This window comes from Anopheles marshallii, chromosome X, assembly GCF_943734725.1.
Source record: "Anopheles marshallii chromosome X, idAnoMarsDA_429_01, whole genome shotgun sequence".
NCBI lineage: Eukaryota > Metazoa > Arthropoda > Insecta > Diptera > Culicidae > Anopheles > Anopheles marshallii.
Window position 1 is genome coordinate 1002762 of NC_071325.1, and position 22145 is coordinate 1024906.

Consider the following 22145-nt stretch of genomic DNA (forward strand, 5'->3'; position numbering starts at 1 on the left):
TAATGAGTGGCATGGGCATGAAAAACACTTAATAAAAAGAAACATAATTAACAATATATATTTGAAACGTTGAAGTTTTATACTATAAGCACTGTAATATTAATAATATTTAATAGAAATCGAGCTGTTAGTGGTAAGTGGCAAGTATTTATTTCTTTATTCGATTTCCATTTTATTTGTTTCGACATTGACGAATCTTTTAGAATCCAACATTATAATACAAGAGATGATGGTGCAATTGCATAACTTCAGGCTGTTTTTATTCGGAAGTTAAATATTCAGAATTGCATAACTCGAGGCGTCATAATAGTTTATATCGAGGATTATTTCCACTTGTAACGCAAACGTTTGTTTATTTTGTATCGTTTAGAAGCTTACAACGTCTCTGTTGAGATGATTTTTCTCGTTGTAGCCAATGAACACATTCTCGGCTTCCCGTCATCGAAGTCATCGCAGAGACGACACCGTTCGTAATGCGATCGGTCGACATGTAATGAAATTACGCTTCCAGCCCACCCACTCTAAAAGGAATCGAGTCACACACACACCACTACTTTGCCTTCTCCCCATTGGAATGCTGCAACGAAGCGGAACGATACATCGTTTCGCAATGTTTAACTCCCACCACCGGCATCATACCACGTCCTCGGCACCGTAAACATCCATCCTTCGCGAGCATGTTGGTGGTTGGGCCGCGTAAGAGGATCATTTTCTTTTCACGCTTTGTGCGCGTTTTGTTTATTGAAATAATATTGACGTGGAATGTGGCATCCGGTGCCGGGCGCATCACGGAGGGACAACGTGTGGGTGTGGCATTACCACCGCGGGAAGGAAAAACCCACCGGGGCACAAAGTTTAAATGTAACTACAAAAAAAAAAAAAACTTGAAGGAACATTCTCGCAACTGCCAAACACAACCGCCCATGGATGGATGGCAAATGCGGGAATGTCGCCGTGCTTGTTGGAACACAGCATCCAGTGCTAGGGTGAGCTATTCCGAAGTCGATCAATTTCATCAATAGCTTCTTGAGACACATTCCAGCGCAAGGGCGATGGATGAGATTTGTTCGGCTCATTCCGTGCCGGCTCCCTGTCGACGGGGAAACTTTATTGCCTGTCTTCGAAGAATCGGAATGCTGCCATGTAGTGCTGCTTGAAGCTAGGTATAAGCAGAGTCTGCGTGTGAGTGTGTATTGGATCGTTATTCTTTGCTGCTTTGCCTTACGCCACGAACTCTCCGGAGATAATTTACAAGATGGTCTGGGCAACGTCTTGAACACTGAGGTTGTCTTTCTATATTTCCAGTCAAGTGGATGAGTAGTTGATTAAACTGCTCACTACTTTGCAGCCACTGGTACGGGCAAGCTTTCTTCATTAGCTTCCATTCTGTGCCTTTGTGCGTGATTGTGAAACCATAATGCCTCGGAAGGACATGAAAATGAGCTCTGCATCGGTTAGTATCGGTCCGGTCGAGTGTACCGCTGTCTATGAACCGAACGTATAAAACCGGATTAATGCGAGCAGCTCGTAAGATTCACGCGTTAATAAGCTCAGATTGAATGGGAGTGAACGGAAGGGATTATTTGGGTTTTGCCCGAGCGGCGAAGATTAGTTTGGAAGCGATGGGCGTTACTCATCCATCCTCTTGCTGCGCAACAGATGACCGGGTGCCTTTTTTGGAGGAAACTTAAGCTGTTGAGCATTATACACTACGTATTACGTCTTGAAGGTAATCATTGTCCATTTCGAAAGTGTACATGATGCGATTCCGGGAATGGCTACGGATATTGCAAGCATTTAATGGATTTATCGCATTTCGATGCAGTGGATGTTTTGATAAGCTTCTGCATTCATCGCAAAATGGCTTGTTTGAAAACAAATGATTCGGTGTAAGTTGTTTCATCAACACTACCATACCGAGAGCGTTTTTTTACCCGTTGCAACTGAGACCATAATTCAGGAGATTAGTGCGAACTGCAAACGGTGATTGTGAATGAGTTAATAAAGCCTCGAATATAGCCGACGATGAGAGAAGGAAGGTGTTCAATTTATTTTGTGAAAAAACCTCAAATTAAATAGAGCTAAACTGTGACAATTAAATTTAAAATGCTTGATAAAACCAGTACAACGATTGTAAAGCGATTTAAAATTTATAATTGCATAATTTCAGGCTGTACATCTCCCTGGTGGGAACCGGTAGAATAATGGAATTAGTTTAAACAATTTGGATAAGTTTAGCCAACATTGCTCGAATAATCCAATCTGGTATGTAAAGTGTGTTAATAAAAAGATAATAATTTGTCCACCGTGCGTATCGTGTGCATACACCAAATAATCTTTTCTATTGCATGATAAGCATACATTTAGGCGCATTATTCTTCAGTACTGCGATTACACGATTGTTTCCATTGTTGCATACATGTAGCGGTTATGAAATGCATAAATGCAGGCGTACAAACACCAGCCACGCCACATAGCGGTACTGTTGGAAAGTTTACAACAGCAAAACTGCCAAAATGTAAGAAGCGCGAGAGCGCGTATCAAAACGAAGCAAAAAATACACGACAAAAACTAGTATAGCAACGGTCAGAACATCGCCATGAGCACGGAATCCGAGCATCCTCGCAGCAGTATGACAGAAAAGTGAATATATAAATAATTTAAAATTTTCAAAAACCTTTTTCGTACGCCTAGCGAGCGGCGTTTTGCCGAATCTATTTCGTTTTGTTATGTTTTGTTCTGTTCGGCGCCGTTGGGTAAAGCGAATAAAAAAAGAATGTCAGAAAGAAAAATCATCCATTCCCTCGGTGGCTGGTGCAGCGCAAAGCCGACCGTGGACCGGACCGTGGGTCGGGCAGATGTCAAAAGCAGTCAAAAGTTTCACCGAACTCTCGGGCGGTATCTCTTACTTGCATGTATAATAAAAAAGGGTGGAAATGTTTCGCGGGTGCGGCAGGGTTCCGGACCGGGTGTGGAGTGGCAAGCCGGGCATGACATCATGCCCGATCGAGGCGATGTCAGGAAGGTGTTTGGCGTGCTGTATCGTTCGCACATCTCACCACCAGTAGTGCTGACAGGAAGTGCTGTGTGGTGTGGTACACGATTTCACTTATGATGCATCGTGGAATGGATTTTTCTAGCTAGAATCTAGCAGCACGGCACACCGGCCAGGCACACCGGCCAGGGCTAGTATATTAGTGTACGCAGTACTAAATTGTACTAAAAGGTTCGGCTTTCCAACAGTTGAAATGTGTCGCACGATGGAGGTAATTGGTTCTATTTCGTTTTTTCGCCTGTCGGACAAGCCCAGGCACTTGTGCACCCTGTACGTTTGCCGTATGGTGCACGCAACAACTTCTTACTGCATTGCATTTTTGCACAGCTCGCTCAATGGCACTAAATTTACTAAATGACAGTTAGTGTAAAGCTCTGAGCAGTGAAATGTTGACATGACTTCTGTGAAGAAATGAAGGTCTGCTGTGAAAATTGAAGTGATATTTTTCATATCAACCAGGCATTTTCATCTTTTAAATAGATTAAAGACGATCTCGTTTCGGAGGATAAATATCATTCTAAGAAAGATATGATTGGATTTTAGTATTACTGCTAGACAACAACAAATCAACACAGATGTACTCAAAAAATCGCAAAAAATAAGGAAGTAAACACATTGGTTTTGGTTTTTATTATTTGTGTATTTCTCATCATTATTTCAATCGCTTGTTATGTTCAGTTTGGTTTTGCTGTTTTTTATGATTAAATCATCAATCGTTCTGCATGATGGGTCGCTGCAGTGTTGCGCTTTTCACACTGGGCGGTAAACAAAATGAATGTAAACAGACGCTATCACCACATTTCGCTTCGGTTTGTGTATGATTTTTGTGTTTGCTTTGTTTAGTTTTGCTGTTTTTGCTGTAACTCTATGTATTTACTTTAAGTTACTTATCTTCTTCATACTTGCATGTCGCTTTCGCATTGTTTTTATTTTGTATCTTTTGGATGTTTAGTACTTTATTTCTCAATTTTTTATGGCTTTTTTCCACTGTTACATCATTGCGTAACATGTGTCTTCTTTCGCTTCACATTATTTACCCTCTGTGTTGTGTTTTTTTCTCGTTAATTTAATATTTTATTTTTTACTTCATGATTAAGCTTGTATGATTTTCATTTCCGTTAGCATTATGTTTGTATTCCTTCATTGTTTCACACTTTTTTGAAGTCCGTGTTGCAATTGCATGTTTTTACAGTGCTGAGAAGGAATATATGCCGGTTCGGTTTGCGTTATGTTACTCCTGTCGCTTTTTACAATGCAGCCCACACCGTCCTGATTTCACCCTTTCAAATGAGTTTGTTTATGGTTCACGATGGTGTTTAGCAACAAAAAAAAACTGCATCCATTAAATGCTTGTGAGTGTATGGGAGAGCCATTTATCATTGTTATCACCCTGCTAAGCTGTTGATAATGTGATTGTGTGCTTTAGTATTTTTTAAAGTTTGTGTTACTTTTTCTTCTTTTGCTTAACTAAATTGTTGATATTTTTTGTCTTGCTCTGAAGAAAACAAAACGATTAAAACTTTCCAGTTAAAATATGTAACAAACTATGCAGGTTCTTTTTTCTACTCTTTACATCCCACTGCTTCGCTTCTCAATTTCTTATCCTTTGATTTCCCTCGGGAAACATTCTTACTTGTGTTTATTTTTTTGTGCTCACATACACACACAGGCGCTCACGTGACACTCATACACACAAACATTCCCATCCACACAATCAGGGCGGAGCTCACCTCCCACAATCTAACAGCTTACGTAAGATATCGAACGATAAAACAACAAATATAGCAACCCCGTCCTAGTCTCCCCCTCCATCTAACCAATCTCATACATTACGTGAGCTTGTTTTGCGGCTGATTGTATGCGTAAATATGAATGCTTATTTATATATGTAATAGATCAACGGAATTGATTGATCGATTGCCTTGGTGCCTGGTGAGTTATATCTTTTGTATTGTTTTGTTTTGCTTTTCTTTATTTATATTTTGTCTTGGTTTATGTTTTCCTTGTTGGTAGCAAATTTAAACTATTTTTACCCACACGCCGACCTAACCGGTGTTTTGATTTCTTTCGCTTTTATTTTGTTTCGTCTGTGTGTGTTCGTTTCACCTTGTGAGGCATGGGGTGAATGAAATCGGTGAGATACCGTGGGGGTGTGATGCATGAGATGAGATGAACAGCTATTATTATCGTGACAATATTACTAAAGGTAACAAATAAACATTGAAAGATAATTTTGTAAATCAGCCTGCATGACCCTAGCCGTGACGGTTGAGTTATTGTAAAATGTCGCCTAACATTATGCAATTCCATACAAAACATCGCTTTTATGGCATTGCTATAACAAAACTGTCACATGCTCAACATACAGCCTCTACTTTCATTCATCTTCAAATGGCTAGCTGTTTGATTCAAACCGGACATTTTTCGTGGGTAAATTGAATCGCTTTTACCTGGATAATGGATTTATTATTGTTACTGGTAAAGGGTGTTTTTTTGTTGATAGTGTAATAATTTCAATTCGTAATCATTAGTGTTACCATTACTCTTATTATCGTGACAGAATGGGTGCTTAATTAGTTTTCCCCCTTCCCGCTTTCCCTACCCAGCTATTCCCTTTCCCACTCTTCCTGTACCGTGTTATAGCCGTCCATTCCTGGCTTGATCGGTTCCATTCGGCTTTTGGCGCCAGAATGTATGTATTGTGCGTCTGTGTCTGGTATTTATTTTTACACGTAATAACAATTTCACACCAACCGTTTTAGTGTATTCAGTGGAGTTTTTCGGCAAAGTTTGTAAAAACAAAAATTTTCCTTAGCTGTCAGCATTCTTTCTCCTGCTCTTAATGATTTGGAAACATATACAGGGCAGGATGGTTTAGCCCCTCTGTTAGGGTATGCGGGTTTTGTTTTGTTTTTGGCACTTTTCTTCCAATCAGAGATGGATTAGTTTTTCCCACAACTTTTCGTTTTGCACTGAGCTTCGACTTGCTGGTTTTTAATCGCTAAAAAGCCCTTCGGTACTACATCCACTGCATAATTCCTGCTGGTGTGACGTGAAACTGAATCATGTAACAGATGTAGTTGAATCTTTCCACACACACACGCGCCCACATACGAACGGGGGAAAAAGCGTGAAAAATATAGCAACAATTATTACAATGAATGGTCGGCTTGCTGAAAATAATCTCCATTACGGCTAATGACGGCAAACGTTACAAGCCTTTGCAAAAAAAAAACAATTTTCCGGGTTTTTTTCCGTTTCAGTTCGACTCATTAGCCGGTGCAGCGCACACGCCTGACTGCCCAATCCGATGACAATGAAGCGAGATTGCCGCGGTAAAACCGGGAAAACCCAACCAAGGTTTTTCCTGTTCTCTTTCACACACGGAAATGTAGCGGGATAACAAAAACCGAAAAAAAAGAATAAGATTTTCCGTCATGCGTCATGTGCTAGTGGTGCACCATTAACCAAACCAAAGCCATGATGAATGCGACTGTTTACGGTTGGTAGGAAAAAGAGTGAGAAAATGGCAAAGAACCATCCACCCGATAGGCACCACATTTGTCTCATCTTCATAATTGGTTTTTTCCCCCCGTTGCGTGTATGTGTGCGTCTGTTTGTTTTTCCGTACTGCACTCCCATCTATTTTCCAGCGAACCGCATCCTGACAACCATCTAACACACACCGGTAATCAGGAAGAAGAGCTACTGGGTTCGGTGTTGTTGGTGCACAATTTGACTAATTTTCTTTTAACGTTGGAAGAGAGCTCGGGTTTTCCATTGGGTTTGCGTATTTCTTAGATATTCTTAATTTACTTTGTTTTTTTTTCATTCTGAAAAAGACAACTGTTCGTCTTTTTGTAACCGTTCGTTTTGCTATTTTTGTTTAAATTGTACATCCCCTATAATGACATAACGGCCTACACGCTACTGAAACACACGCATGCAGGATCAAACACTCTTGCAGACACACTCACGTACATGCTTGGCTTGAACATTAGCAGCCGTTGCGGAAGTGATGGAACATAGTCTCTTTTGACGCTTAAACTAAACCCACACCAAGACAGGCATTATCCAAGTCAGTGTCCACGTTTATTCGAGGCAACATCCGAACAGACATTCACACATCCCAATCATACTTGGTTAGCTCTATACGCCTTTAGCTTAGCTTAATGGTAGTAGATGCTTTTCCCATTCCCATCAATTGTCTGTAAATCCAATCATAGGAGTCGTGCTATTTTACATGGTTTTCCCGTACAGAACTCATACCGTTCGCTATCAAATCTGGATCGTTTTTGACAGATAGAATTAGTGCACGTGAAGCTTTGACCGAGCCTGTGTACAATGCGTATACGTTTAATTTTTTGGTGATATGGATGCTATGATATCAATTTACGTTTTAGAAGAACTGTTTGAAAAAAATGAAGTTTCACATGTTGGTTTAAAATTCTAGCCATTGAAAAACAGTCAACCGCACAGCTTAAAAGAAGCCGAACAAGGAGAAATGTAACGAGAATTGCATACTTTGTGGCGCCATATCGTAATTCGATACGCTTGCGTACGCTTGGTGAAACCAGTTAAATTGGGATGACAAACGGTATGAATTCTACACAATAAAACTGCTTAATGCCTTATAATATCTTACTTTACTGATGCCGATGGCTCCCTGCTGAAGCGTCTCTAGGTGATAGCTTTCAGGGATTCTTTCGCGCATTCGTCTCTTTCCGGCTCTTTTCGTCCTAAACAGCCTAGTGTGGATTATTGATGGATTTGTTTTTAGCCAGCCAGGTGTAACCGGCAGTGTTGTGACCTTCACTTTAGCGGATCCACTGGTTTGTTGTCCGTGACGATCGTCCGGGTTCGGTATGGCAGGTCGACATCTTGCTCCCGTTGCTACTGCACTAGCTCAACAAATCGCACTGGGTGGCGTGTACCAGTGACACCGGAAGCGTACGGTTAGCATGGTCAACGCACCGAACATCAGGGGCCACAAGCTCGTCCACCTACTCCGGATGGCGGCATCGCTAGTGTTGGAGCTAATTAGGTCGTGTTCACCCGCCTGCAAACCCTTATAAAGCCGGCCATTTTTGTGTATTTTGTTACTCTCCTCGGACTGGTCGATGTTGGGCGTTGAGTTGATTTCCTGCTTTGCACGGGTTGGTCGAGGTAGACAAAAATAGGCAATGAAAAAGCAAAGGGAGAAAAAACGAGAGATGAGCCTATCGAACTGTCTGTGGACTTGCGGTCGGCATTGGAAGTTTTGCAATTGCGCAAAGGATGGAAGCGTTTTTCGTCTTTCGCTTTCTTTTAGAACGTTCAATACATTCACAAGCAGTAAACTTCATTAGTATGGAGTACAGGTCCGTTTGCCAAGCGATTGAACCTGACCCACTTCCTTCTCCACCCTCTTTTTCAGCCCCTTACACCACCTTATCGAAGGGTTTCTTTCCGAGGGTGGTATTAATTAAAGTTTCCTGTGGTGCATAACAACTTCTCACAAGCCACAAAAACCCAATCGGCTCATTATGAGATGGCTGCCCATTTGTTTGATCGGCTACGGAAGGGTTTTGTTGCACTGCATGGTAAGAGATGGTTACAAAAAAGACAGGAAATGCTGCTACTTACATCGTTGCCCGAGGTGTCCTCCACGCTGTTCACACGATGGGCTGATTTGGTCTTCTTCTGCAGCTCCATTTCTGTTCAGCGGCCGGGAATAAATTCATAGAAATAGAGGGACATGAAAAGCGATTCCGTGTGTGCATGTGTATTGCTTTTGTTAGGTTATTCACATTGGTATATGGTATAAATAAAAAAAGTAAGCCATTATCCGGAGATAAATCTCGAAATACCACTACGGAATAGCTTCAGGCTAAATTTTGAACAACTTCACCACCGTATCAGAGCGTGTACTTACAACTAAATATTCCCTTCAAAATGACAGATTTGAATATTTTTCGAATCACTTGTACGGAACGGCCCGGACGGTTGTTTGCGGAGGATTAAAAACTTGATCCTACCATCGGGTCCAACTGTCTGCCGTGAGATATTTTCGCCCGAATAACCGATAGCCGCTCATGCACTTGGCTTAGCGCCCACATTACAGGACGCTCATTTCTAATCCGGTCACGGTTTCCCGCGGTACAACGCATTGATGAAACGAATGCGATGAATGGAAATACGACAACCATGTAAAGTTTTCCGCAATTGCACAATGAAAGGGCTGTGCGAATTTTATGCTTGCTCACTCACGGGCGGTTCGAAGGAAACCGGCGATTATGTTCCCATAGCACTCGGGTTTCCATTTGTGATAATACATTTTATACCGTTTTTCATCGTGTTTGTTTTTGTTCAGCGGTCCCATTCCGAGCGCACAACCTCACCTATTTGTCAACAAGTGTAGTACCTGTGCCGATCTAAGCACCGACGCCAAAAAAAAAAGGAATACTTATCAGAGCGCGTGCAAACATACAGCGAACAAAACGGTGGAAAAGGTGGAAAAAGAAAGCGACTCATACACTCATCCCAACCACGAACCCGATGCGCATTGTTCGCTGGTGAAAGCGCAATGATTTTTAATATTTTAAGCGTTCGCCATGGTGCCGGTTGGCACGGGTGAATGTCAGCGTGTGGTGAGGGTCAGTTGTGTTGTTTTTCTTTTCGTTCACTCGTTTTACTGTTGGTCGTTGATAATAGCACACGAAGATGATCAGAATGGGAGTACTTTCCCGATTGTGTACGGTTTAGCGGCATTGTCACAGACGGTTTCAAACCCTTCGATGTGCTTTTTGCGTGTGGTTGCCAATATTCGAAATAAAATTCGAAATAAGTATTATTATTTTTTGGCTAGAAGGCACCCATCACGTATGCGTGCAATTGATTGCATACATGTAGGCGCATAAATTGTGCTAGCGTCAAGTCGTTGTTTGAGTTGGCAATTTGAGAAAATTTCACAATTTCTTAATGGAGTATTGATTTCCCGATGAAACTTCGTCATCTCCAAGCAAAAATTAAAAAAAAAATGGTTTTAATCGTTAAATCACCTTATAAGCCACATCTAAAGCACACCGTCATCTAAAGGGTTGACATGGGAAAACAGATAGCAGGAAAGGGTGAAAAACGAACAACGCAAGGACATCGGCACCATCTCCGTCTTACACGCTTGAAGTAGCTTGTTGTGGGTTTCCTTTCCATCCTGTCGTGCGTGCGGTTTTGCGTTTTTGTTTTGTTTTGTTTTTCCTCACCGTACCGTAAAGTGGCGAACGTATTGTTAACACAAATTCCACCCCTTTTTTCCGCCAAAAATCCAACTTCACTCCTCGACATTGCAATGGAAGGATTCGCAAAGTGGGAGGTACAGGAAAAAAAGCAGCAAGCCAACAGCTAGCCGAAGGTGAATGCAAGGGAATGGTGGGCTGAAGGTTGCCACCTTTTTCCCACCCAGTCATACAGCGTTGCTTTGCACCTTTACCGGACCACCGGGGTGATGCTTTAGCGGCAAAGACGAAGCTCATCTCGCGTGCGAGGGTGCGGGTGGATGGGCAGCTGGTTTCATTTTTATGTATGCACCACCAGCCACCATCCATCCCGTTTTTCATGTTTGCTTTCTTTTCGTTTTTTTTTCATACGTCGCCGTCGGTAGCATCGTGTATGTTTGTTGCGATTTGCTCAAGGATCAGCGAGGGATTCGTCGTTATTCTGGCAGGGTTGCGAGCGTTCCCGACAGGTCGGTTGGGACGGTGCAGGAGAAAGAAAGTTGTGTGCGCTGCGTTCATCACCTCGCATACGTCTTACGTCTGGCCGGTCCGTATCAGCAGGGCCGAAACTACAGCGAATCATTTCTGAATTCCCGCCCGGATAATAGACGGTACGTTCCATTTTTCATCGAACCACATGTGCGGGCAGACAGCACAACCAGCCCACAGCCCGTAACTGTGGGTTTGGAATGTTTTGCCTTCGCCGTCCCCGTCCCCGGGTGGGCCCAGGGTGTGAGTGGTTAGGTTTACACTTTTACCCCAAAACAGCATGTGAGATCGCTTTTCTTTTTGTTGTTTTTTTTTTCCTTTTTTTGTTATTGCTTCCACACCCTTTTATGCGAGCCCACGGGATCAAGCGTCACTGCCATCGTCATCCGATCATCATTATTATCATCTCCATCGTCATGGTGTGTCGGGGGGTGGGGTCGGATATGGTGGGGGAACCGTTTTTTCTTCTTTTATCTCCATTCCTCCATTTTGTTATTTGTAATGTGCTTGGTCGTATCTACCCCTCAAATCCCCCCTTCCTGTTCACTCTTCTCCCATTCCTCCTGCCATTGGGTTTGTTGTGTTAGGGAGGTTTCCTTTGCCCAGGAGTTAGCAATCCCCGTTCATGAATTGAAAGAATTGCTTTTACGCTGCATTTTCCCTGGAGAGCACTTTAGCTGTTCGAGTTTGCGGCCAAGTGTTGCTTGTCGAAACTCAAGGCAAACTCCCCGTGGTCCCATTGTGCGAGTGCAATTCCAAATCTCGTCCAGAATATAAATGTCTGTGTGTGTGGGTACCGTTGAGTTTGGTTGGGGTGCGGTGTGAAATGTTGTTGGGTGGCGAGATTTAGCTCAGATTGTACCGAATATTTTACGTCGATTATTGCAAGTGACCAATAACTCACATGACACAAGTTAAGATTTTTATGCAATACGTATCTATTATTAACAAAAATAGGAAAATAATCGCTTTCTACAAAAAGGAATTTATAATAACCTAAAAGTATGCAATAACAATTTAAAAGGCACTCGAGGCACTCATCATACTTACCGTACAGCCGTATCGTACCCTCCGCATCGCCGATGCTGTTCTTCGAAATGCACTTATACCCGCCCATGTCCGATTTGTGCAGCTTGCGAATGACCAGCGTCATCTGGACCGCGTACATGGAGCTTTCGTTCTCGTTCATCAGATACCGCTCGTTGGAGATGATCATTTCGCCTGCAAGTAGGGAAAAGCGATACAACGGTCTAGATAAACAGTGCGCCAATAGGTGATTAGTGTACAGTTCCGGACCGGTGTAGAGTGGTTAGTTTTCTAAATGATCACCAGACTACATTCAGTTGTGCCCTTTTGAACGGTCGCTCATCAAACAGTGTTGCCAAATTTGACTTCCCGTGCGTTAGTCACTCCGCAAAGCAAATGTATTTGTAAGTGGATGTAGAGAAGAACGAAGAAAGAGAGGGAGGAACAGGGAGAGGGGTGGTTGAACACTTCAACACGAACAAACAAGAGCACAGACAGCACACACTGTGCGGCAGGATTTAGATAAATGTGTTTTAATGTTGATGGTGGGACAAAAGCTGAGACTACCAACGGCACATAATGACCCACCGAGTTCCTTACTCTTGCGGTTTGGGGGGAGGAATGGGTGGCCGTGGCTGCAATATTTATTTCATTAAACAAAATAAATAATCATCCTTCAGCTTGTTCCCATCCGCGTGTTCCGGGAGTTGCACAGTCGGTGGTACCACAGTGCTAGGCGGTACGGTAGCGCCACCTGGAAGCGCTGGAACTAACTGATAGTGGCTTGACTTTAGCTGCACCTGCTGTGCGTGTGTATTGTGGGTTGGGCGGTAAGCGATGATGTGTCTGTGCAGTGGTTTACGTTAAACATGCCCAGCCAACCAAACTGCCTGCCAACAAATTTGTGAATTTCTCGCTCTTTGGCTCTGCCAAGCAGCGGGAACCCATTCCTGGTAGTGTAGCCTGGTGGCCCACCGCTTCAGGATGGGTAGCTGGGCGAGATATGATTTTCCGACAACAACATAAAAGTGCTCCCTGTTCCAACCAACCGCGTACGGTTGGAACGCACCGGAGCAAAACGTAGGCACGTGCGTGTATTTTATGATTAACAAGTAATTTAACTTATTTACATTTATAACATTGAATAAATAATTACAATTTGAACAGATAATGCAAAATACATGCACGCTTGCCCCGTTTGCTTCCTCTGCCATTTCTCCGTCCGCTTCCTTTGCCGGTCGCCCCTCGACCCCGTCCCTCTGGTTGGTTCTCGAGGGTTGCGTGCCGCAGCATTATCCTGCGCTACGCGGATCGTCACGTTCGCCAGGTTTCTGCACGCACCTCAACAATCCACGGCATTTCGCCAATGCTCACCAAGCGGATGTGCAACAAGGGTTTGAAGAGCCACGCAATGCATAAAAAGCTTGCCAGCCGGGAAAACCACCGGGCGAGAGGGATCCGCTGGATATTGCAAGTCGCGTGTGTAATGCACAACGTCCGGTCACGTTAAACGGTACCGTTTATGTGATGCAACACAATGGTGCACCATGCCGGTGGGTTTGGTGCAGAACGCATTGGGGAACGAGTGTTTTGGGGTGGGGGAGATTATGGGGGCGTTGCAATTTAACGGGAGTTTAAGGGATGCAGCGTGCCGGGCATGAGATGATAGTCAAAATTGCGTTTTAAATGACCATACGCCGATGACGCGTGGGCAATGTGGCCGAAAAGCGCGAATCGCTATGGCTGTGTGTGCGTTTGTATGGTCTCCCCCCTCCTACTGTCATCAATGAAAAGCGCAACAGAATTGCATTCTGAGGGTGGGATAAACGGGTGTAGAATTTTTTTCCTTTTCCACTCCTAGTTTTAGTAGCAAGTTGCAGGAGTTGTACCGGCAAGAAAGAAAGGGTTGGGAATAGGGGGTAGGGGGGTGCATAGAAAGTGGGAACCATTGTTTTATCTGTACTTTTTAACGTACGAAACCTAGTCACCACCACCACTCTCCCGGTCTACTTACACACCCATGCACTACTATCTATAGCTTGCCAAGTAATCAACAGCTGGTTATAAACGATTCCCAATATTTGCTTCCACTGTGCATTTGGGGGTGGGGGAGGGGATCCATTTTTGGAACGAAGGTTGTGTCTGTGTGTGTGTGTTTTGGAAGGAATACAAAAAAGAAAGGCAAAATGAAAACCGGCCAGACGGGTTTTGTGTGCTGTGCGAAAATTAATTTTCAATAAATTAAACGTTCCCCACCGTGTGCACGTCAGCACAACGTGGCGTGGAGCACATTTTTTCTTCGTTTGTTTACCGAGGGGAGTCGCCAGTGTGCTTGCAAAACCAAAAACAAAAATCGCGCCCCCCCACACACACACATACTTTGCACTTCTAAAGCTGCATTTATTGTGTGCAAAAACGGTGGTGGCGAAATGCAGGGCAGGGCCCATTTTCTTCTTCCCATGGTTTGCAGCCGTTGGTTTGCATCGTTGTTTGTTCCGATTCGGTGAACTTTTGGCTGCTACGATGTCCTTTTTTGCAATGCTGTCGTCCATTGTAGCGTTTTTATCTGTGCGGAAGGGAATCGGGTTTTGTTTTGCTGATGGAATTGATGCTCGTGAGCGGCGGTTTCGGCATTAGTGAAGATTAATTAACGCACCCTCGCTCGCGAAATGGGGTTGGGTGGCTTGCATCCGGGTTTTGACCGTCCATCACACAGCACACTGGACGGATGGTCATCGATGCCGCGATATGAAGATTGTGACTGGCCATGGAAGGCACACTTACCATTTTCGCGCTGCCAGTAGTTGATGGCTTTCGGTGATGCCTCCACGTTGCAGATAAGCGTGACATCCGTGCCGAGTGGAGCACCGACGAGTTGGTTTGGCACCTGGATCAGTGGATGAACTGCGAAGGGGAGAGAAAGAAAGAAAGTTTGTTAATGTACAAGTACTGTACGTTCCACATATATCAAATCGTAACGCCTGCGTAATCCGGCGTTACGCAATAGCGTTACGCGTTAAATGGTTGATCCCTTTTAGTAATTACCGAAAGCAAAACATTGCATCTGTCAATCTCTTATGTGTTAGCGTAATAAAACATTTGTTATAAAATGTTTTCAACACTGAATTGAAGAAATATTTCAAATATTTTTCTTCCTTCAATGAAGCGATTGTAACGATCGTTACAGCATGCACGATGTAATCGAATACTTTCTTTGGAATAATTACAAAATTTCAATCTGCACAATCTGGACCATTTTTACCAACCCGTGCACGTTTCGCAAGGGTTCGATATTTCATTTCGCTAGGAACGTTTTCATTGCGACGCTGCAGAAAACCCACAATCTCCGCTTCCTACTAGCACCTCCTCCCCTCCCAACGTCTCCCAACCCATTCGAACATTTGTCGGACCGCCTCGGCAGCTGCGGGACAGAAATCATAAACGCCACCAGCACATGCTTCCTACCGGGACGTGTTTAATTTACACCTGTTCCTGGAGTGTTTTATGAGGCACACTTTACACACACACACACCCTTCCGGAAAATCCTTCCCCTCGTTTCGTTGCCCCGCCCGAAACCCCATGCGGTTGTAACTTCCCTTCGCTTCGACAGCGGCACGTCGACGATTAGCAGACGACACAGTTACCGGGGCCCACCGCACCGTTGTCGCCGGCGAAGGGGAGTATTAAAATTAATAATAATTATCAAACAATATTCTACGGCACACAAAAACATTCACCACATCAAACAAAACGCAAACCCCGTGCCCACACCCACACGGGCGTACTGCTGCATGGGAAAAGTTTCAATCCGTGCCGGAGGCGTCCTTGAACGGTCGCACTGCTTTCCGCTGCGTTGGCGAGAGTGAAACGCACGAACACGGTAGCGTTTTAAACGCATTGGCGTGTTGAACACTACGAGCGATTAGTCTAAACACTCTCCCTTTTCCGAAAAAGGCTTCGTGCACCAGCTTTCTAGGGATGTCTGCAGAAAGTGGGAGTCTTCAGCCACTGGATGTTAATTTAGGTTTGCATGGCGCTTTGGAACGGGAGCACACTGGCACTCCGTCGGGGCAGGCCTTCTTAGTGTTACTTACACCGTACAGACTGCACACAGTGCGTGTGAATCCATTTGGAGCTAGCCCTCCAACCAAGGGTACGGTCAATGCAGTCCGATGCTGAATTGCTTCGATTGCTGGCCGGGATTTGGAGCGCGGGGCCAGCAAATTAACCTCAGCAAATGGTGGCGCTAGGTAAAATGTGACTATCACCAACATGCTCCGCACCGTACGCGGTAGAACACACAATAAATGTAACGATCGTGCCGGGGTAGCCGGTTTTAGGTGAAAGTGTTCGACCGGTAAGCAGTGCCGTACACGAGGGTTTAAAATTTGCTCCCTTTTTTTGGCTACATTTTACGACCGTTCCCACCACCACCTGGAAGGATGCGTACCGGGATTCTAGCGTTGAAGATGTTGGGGCTGGTAAGATAAGCGCTGGTGAACAGGGTAGCCCACCTTCCCACCCCAAAAAAAGGCGTATAATGAACCATAAACTTTCCGGTTTTGGGGCTAGAATGGGGCCGATTCGGGTGTCGAATTTTCGGTGGCCTCCAACTGTTCGGAGTGGCAAGGACCCGAGTGTCGGTTCTGTCCGTGCGGGTTACGGTATTTTTAATAACATGACTAACATTTGTATGGTAATTGTCACCTCGTACCGGTACATTTGGTACCCGGGTTTCAGACGACCGGGTCGTACCCGTAAAGCCGATAGCCGATGATGAGAAGGCGCTCAAAGACGAAAAACAGCTCCTTTTTGCCCGTAATGGACTGGGAAAATGAAGAGACAGTACGGACAGTTGATGCAGATCAAGGGTCGGGTATCATTGAACCCGACACACACACACTCACACAGCCAGGCATCAAATGTAAGAATTGAATTAAATTGAAATTTCGTCCATGACGTTCCGGTCGCACACTAGCCCGGTTCCCGGATGTGATGACAAAACCATGACATCAGTGTATGCGTACCGGAAGGACAGTGTGCGCGCCAGTATCTCTGAATCGGACACGGGCTCGTCTGGTGTCGGGGATTTTCCTCATTGCATTGGTGCACGGGCAAAGGCAAAACGACCGACGGAGAAGCATCGTCATCGTACTCATCGTCATCGGTCGTGCGGTGGGACGGAACCAGACGAACCAAGGCACCGGCACTCGGGGGATTTTAATGGTCGCTGAATGAAACTGATAGCTCGGACGAGACCGGAATGTGTGATTCGACTCCTGGTTCTGCATCTTGCTGCGGCTTTTGGAAGTAGTTTATTTTTCTACCCCTTTTTTGCAGCAAGGCATCGAGTCGTGTACGAATGGCCGTAAGGGATCGGGCAATACAACCGGTGTCAACTCGATTCCGGCACTGCACGGTGGAAGAAATAGAGAGGGAATGGTCAAAATTCCTTCACGATATTGTTTTTTTTTATGATGTGATGATATGCACAAATCTACGATACATCAGATTCGTAGTAGGGAGCTCTTAATCAACTCTTAACAGAATTTTGTTGAAGAAATTGAATAGCTCGTGATCTTCGCATGTCTATAACTCCTGTTTAAAAAGTGGATCTACTAAAATAAGGTTCAACAACTACTAGAAATAATTTTAATTTCCAACCTTATTAAGCAATAACATAAGATCGATCTAAAATGTGTTTTAGTGTTCAGTCGTGTCGCCCGTTAAACATCAAGGTCCTATTTCGTGTTGTCCGCATCGAACACGACGAAACCCCACTGTGCAAATCGTTATTCATCTGCTAGAGTCTGCTGGAGCGTTTTGACTGCTGGTAGGATATATTCTGTTTCACCGCTACGGAATACCGGGCGGGTGTGTCCTGTTCGGGGGTTCGCTACTTACAGTGTACTTGCAGCTTGAGCCGCTTGCTCACGGACGGTGGTACGCCGTTCGAGGCGATGCACATGTACGCTCCCATCTCGGAACGTGTCACCTTCGTCAGTGACAACATCTCACCTTCGACTATCGTTGCTGTTGCGCGGGGGTAAACAAAAAAAAATAAAACGAACATTCAGTTGAGTGTGTGTTAAAATCATTCTCGAGGTTTAAAAAAAGCGATGACGTTGCGGCGTGTCGCACGGGGCAAAGAGGGGACGAGTTTTTTGCTCTCAACAAATTAACATTGCTTTACCGGACGGATGGTGATTTCGGGCTTTTGTTTTGTTGGCCCAATTGCAATATCCACCATTTACCTTTCATTTTTCCGTGTGTGCCATTGCGGGCGATGATTTCCCGTCCATCCTCCCTTCGCCACACGATCTTCGGCTTTGGATAGCCGCGTGCCTTGCAGATTAGCTTGGCCGAACCACCCTCGGGCACCATCATGTCACCGGACGTTTCTTCGTAGATGATGTCCGGCGGTATCACCACCTCGAGGAAGGCAGTCTAGAAAAGTATCAACGGAGGTCGGTGAGTCGATTGTACAACCGGATCCCCATTAGGTCCCCCGGTGTGTTCACCTGCATCTTCATCGGGTCCGTGTTGACCTGACACATGTAGACGCCCCGGTCCTCCATTTTGACGTTCCGGATCACCAGCGTCCAGGTGTTGTAGTCGTTGTGCGTCACCGACAACCGGCCGTTGTTCGTGATGACGTGCTCGTGTATCGCCAGGATCGCTTTCGCGTCCGCCTTTATCCAGGCGACCTGCATGACGATGCCGGCACCATCAGCCCCGTGGAAAGCGGGTTGCAAAAATGGTTGTATTAATCAACGGTAACGCAATCGAATCGGGTTGCATATCTGTTAACATAAACATAAAGTACAAACACATACACACACACAAACACGCGCGCCAACACATTCTCTCAGACATCCTCAAGCACACGGCGACTCACTCGTACTTCTCATACAGACAACAGTGCAGTCGTACAGCGAGCAGCGGGTTAGACATGCTACACAGCAGTGACCCACGATCGTTGCTGTTACTTTTTGTGTGTTCGTGTGGGTGTGTTGGTGTATGTCGTACGTTTAATGCGGTGCAGTAAGCCGTCCTTCACAAGTAACACACAACGTATCGTTATCGGGTCAATGGGTCACTGTCGGTGTGCACGTTGGTATCAACGGGTTTGATTATTCGATTGGTGCAGAGTGATAGTGCAAAACCAACACAGAAGGAAGAGCAAACGTTCACCTACACCTAAGGATCATGCGTACATGCGGCATGCACATTTTACTACAAGAAGCAAGGTTTGTTCTTTGGTAGCGGTAACGACTGGAATATTTCGTAATGGAGTTGACGTGCTAGTGGACATAATTTACTGCAGAACTATTTAATGCAATTGAATGATTGAATGAATTGAATGATTTAACTGCTTTAAAGGGCTGCATTAAAGATGCTTATTGCATACTGTTAGGCGCATAGTATTTGTATATAGCTTCTTATAGGTTAACAAAGTAATAGGAGTTAAGTATGCAATTCGCATTTCAAAAATCAATATCAGCAATCAATTTAGTAACTTTAATGCAGCTTTATCCTCGCGCGGTGAGTAAATAACTCATGTAAAGATTGGTTGATAAAAAAAAACCCAAACCCAAAACCTGTAAGTAATCTACTTTCTATAAGCAATTCTACTGATGGCGCTACATGCAGCAATGGTGCGGAAAGCGAACATAAATGGCAACTAAAGCGACTGCTTGGCATATCGAATCCCAACGTCCCCGAGCCTATCCACCGTACTGGGATCGTCTCGGGGACGTGCTACGAAACCATGAAATATAGCATTTATCCTTCCGATTCGATGGCAAACTGTACACGGTTTCAAGTAAATGATGCGGGGTAAAATTTTACTGTTTCGCCTGCATAAAGGGGTGATGGGCGTGGAAAGTAATGCACGGTGCAAGATACAGTGTGGTGGTGTGGGGAGCAAAAATAAATAAAAAAATGGTGCAAGTAACTATTACAAGTGCTTGTGGGCCGGTGCTGCAGTGGGTGGAATGTGTTTCGGTGCAAATACTATCATTACTTGGTGCAGTGCTGGTGCTGGTCGGTTTGAGTTTGGAATTCTTTGGAATTGGTAGTTTTAGTGTATATATATAGAAATATATTTTTGCATTTTGGTTGGAGGCTGAGTGTGCAAGCTGTGAGCTGGTGCTGAAAGGACGCTGAAAATACAAGACGAGTGGTTGTTTGAATGGAAAATAGGAGCGCGGGAGCTTGGGTGGAAGAGATAATGCTGGCTTCGTCACTGTGACCTCGTCAAAACCGTCTTTGAAGGTCACTCCAGTCAGTCTGTGTGCATGTCTTCAGTGACGAACGCTTCTGAGTGGAAGTGACCGTCAGACACTTGACTTGCGCAGCATCATCGCGGTAAGAAAGGTTTCCCTGGGGCATTTCAGCTGGGTAGACGTAGTAGGAAGAGCATGGGATGGGTGGATGGGCGGTGCATAACTGGTGCTTACACTACGGTGCAGTTGCAGTTTGGTGTTTGAACAAAACTCTTTGGTCTGTTTCTGGTGCGCTGCTACGCCACTAAAATGCGGTGCACGGGAATATTAGATATTACGTTCAAACGGTTACTCGCTCGCGGTAAAGAAAATGGAACATAAAGTGAGTGCACGGAGGGATGGGGGAGCACCCGGAAATGGGTGTGTGTACCATGATCGGAAAATGATGGACGACGGTACTCTGATCCTGCTGCTGCTCGTGTTGGCAATTCGCACGTTCTGACAGGACGTTTCAATGGTTTGATTTCTTCTCCGGCACTGGGAATTTTGAGTGCAAAACGTGCATCCAATGAACAATACGCCAACAGAAGAGCATCAGTACTCGAATGCTTTGCTTCGCAAAAACCAAAACACCCGCGCAGTTCCAGAGTTCGCCTGGCGTAAGGGTAAATAGTGTTTGCGGAGGACAAAAAAAATGGAAGGAGAATGACAAGGAATCATCGTATGACGTGGAAGGAAAAATAAAGATCCGATTTGATGAAAGAGAAAAGAGAAGAAGGAGTTGAAGGTGGGTGGGGGAGTGCATGTGCTCTTTAGACGGTGTGTGGTAAAGAAACAGAAAATAATACCACAAAATCATGGAAGAATCGATACCATATTTCACGTCGGAATCGGATACGTACCCGGGCCGGTGTTGCTTCCCCACTCACCCGATAACCACCGAGATTGTTCACAACGCATGTGAACGTGGCGTCGCGACCTGAAACAGATGACAGGTGTGAGATGTACCGGCATGATGGCAGTAAAACATTGCATTTTTCGTACACGTACCTTTCGCGACCGTTACGTTCTCCAGCGGATATACAAAGTCCGGCTCAAATGCTGACACTGAAGATGGGGTGGCAGATTTGCAGTAGATCCCGACGATGAACAAAAGGGGAAAACAGAGAATTATTGCATTATTACAAACATTCAGTAAATTATTACATCAGCCAGCTTCTTGCAGTTTTACGGACATCTGTTGCAAGTCCTAAATAACAATGAGATCATAACATTGGGGTCTGTTTTTAAGTACTGGAAGGACTTTTCCTTCAAATTCTACTTCAAAATGAGTGGACTTATCCCTCAAAAACAGTCAATTAACTATAACGTTATTGTATCCGGACCGTCAGATTCTTGGAATTCTTGGAAGAGTTCCTCAAATTCTTGGCAAAAGTGAGATCTTGAGACCACTGAAACCATTGAAACCTCATTGTGTTAAATGTTTGAAGACTGTGTGTGGTCTCAACATTGATAGCAACTGCGTTCTTATGAGCTCTCAATATCTTAGGTCGAAGTAAATGTTTACATTACAAACGAATATATTAAACGCTCTTGGATGCTCTTGGTGTAGCTTACCGTTTGCTAGAATTATCGCTAACGCTATATACAGAATAGCTACAGGTCGAAGGTATTGGTAACGATAAAATTTATAATTAAAACTAGTATGGCTACAGCTGTCCACCAGTGGTGCGTTCACCGGCTCCAAGATGGACGGCAAAACCGCCAGCGTCCGCATCACGGCATATCTCCGGCCGCCGCCTGCATGCCGAAGGTGTCCCCTTCCGGTTGACAATCGTCGCCATCCGCAGTTACCGCGCGCCATCTGGCGCTGGGTTCGTTTGTGACGCGGGTGCGAACCCTCGTGTGCTGCCGTCATCTTACTCCGGGCGGCAACCGGTGCATCCTTGCCCCGCTGCACTGCCCCGGCCGGTGGAGTGTGGGCCAGCGTAGCGTCTTTGCTCGGCCGTGCAACGAGCTCTACACGGATGCTAACGGACGACGGGCCCGGTTTTTTGGCTGGTGGCCGGGTTTACAGATGGTACGGATTGATG

General features: G+C 44.8%; 1 protein-coding gene across 1 annotated transcript; it reads right to left on the bottom strand.

Annotated features, from left to right (window-relative positions):
* Positions 1 to 7961: 7961 nt before the first annotated feature.
* On the bottom strand, positions 7962 to 21970 carry LOC128707108 (protein amalgam). Its single transcript, XM_053802092.1, has 10 exons — positions 21670 to 21970; positions 21103 to 21159; positions 20955 to 21031; positions 18346 to 18531; positions 18079 to 18271; positions 17729 to 17857; positions 14608 to 14727; positions 11848 to 12018; positions 8681 to 8751; positions 7962 to 8198 (listed from the first exon to the last, which is right to left on the bottom strand). Exons 1-10 carry the CDS (start codon positions 21968 to 21970, stop codon positions 7962 to 7964), a joined length of 1542 nt encoding a protein of 513 aa, XP_053658067.1.
* Positions 21971 to 22145: the final 175 nt, after the last annotated feature.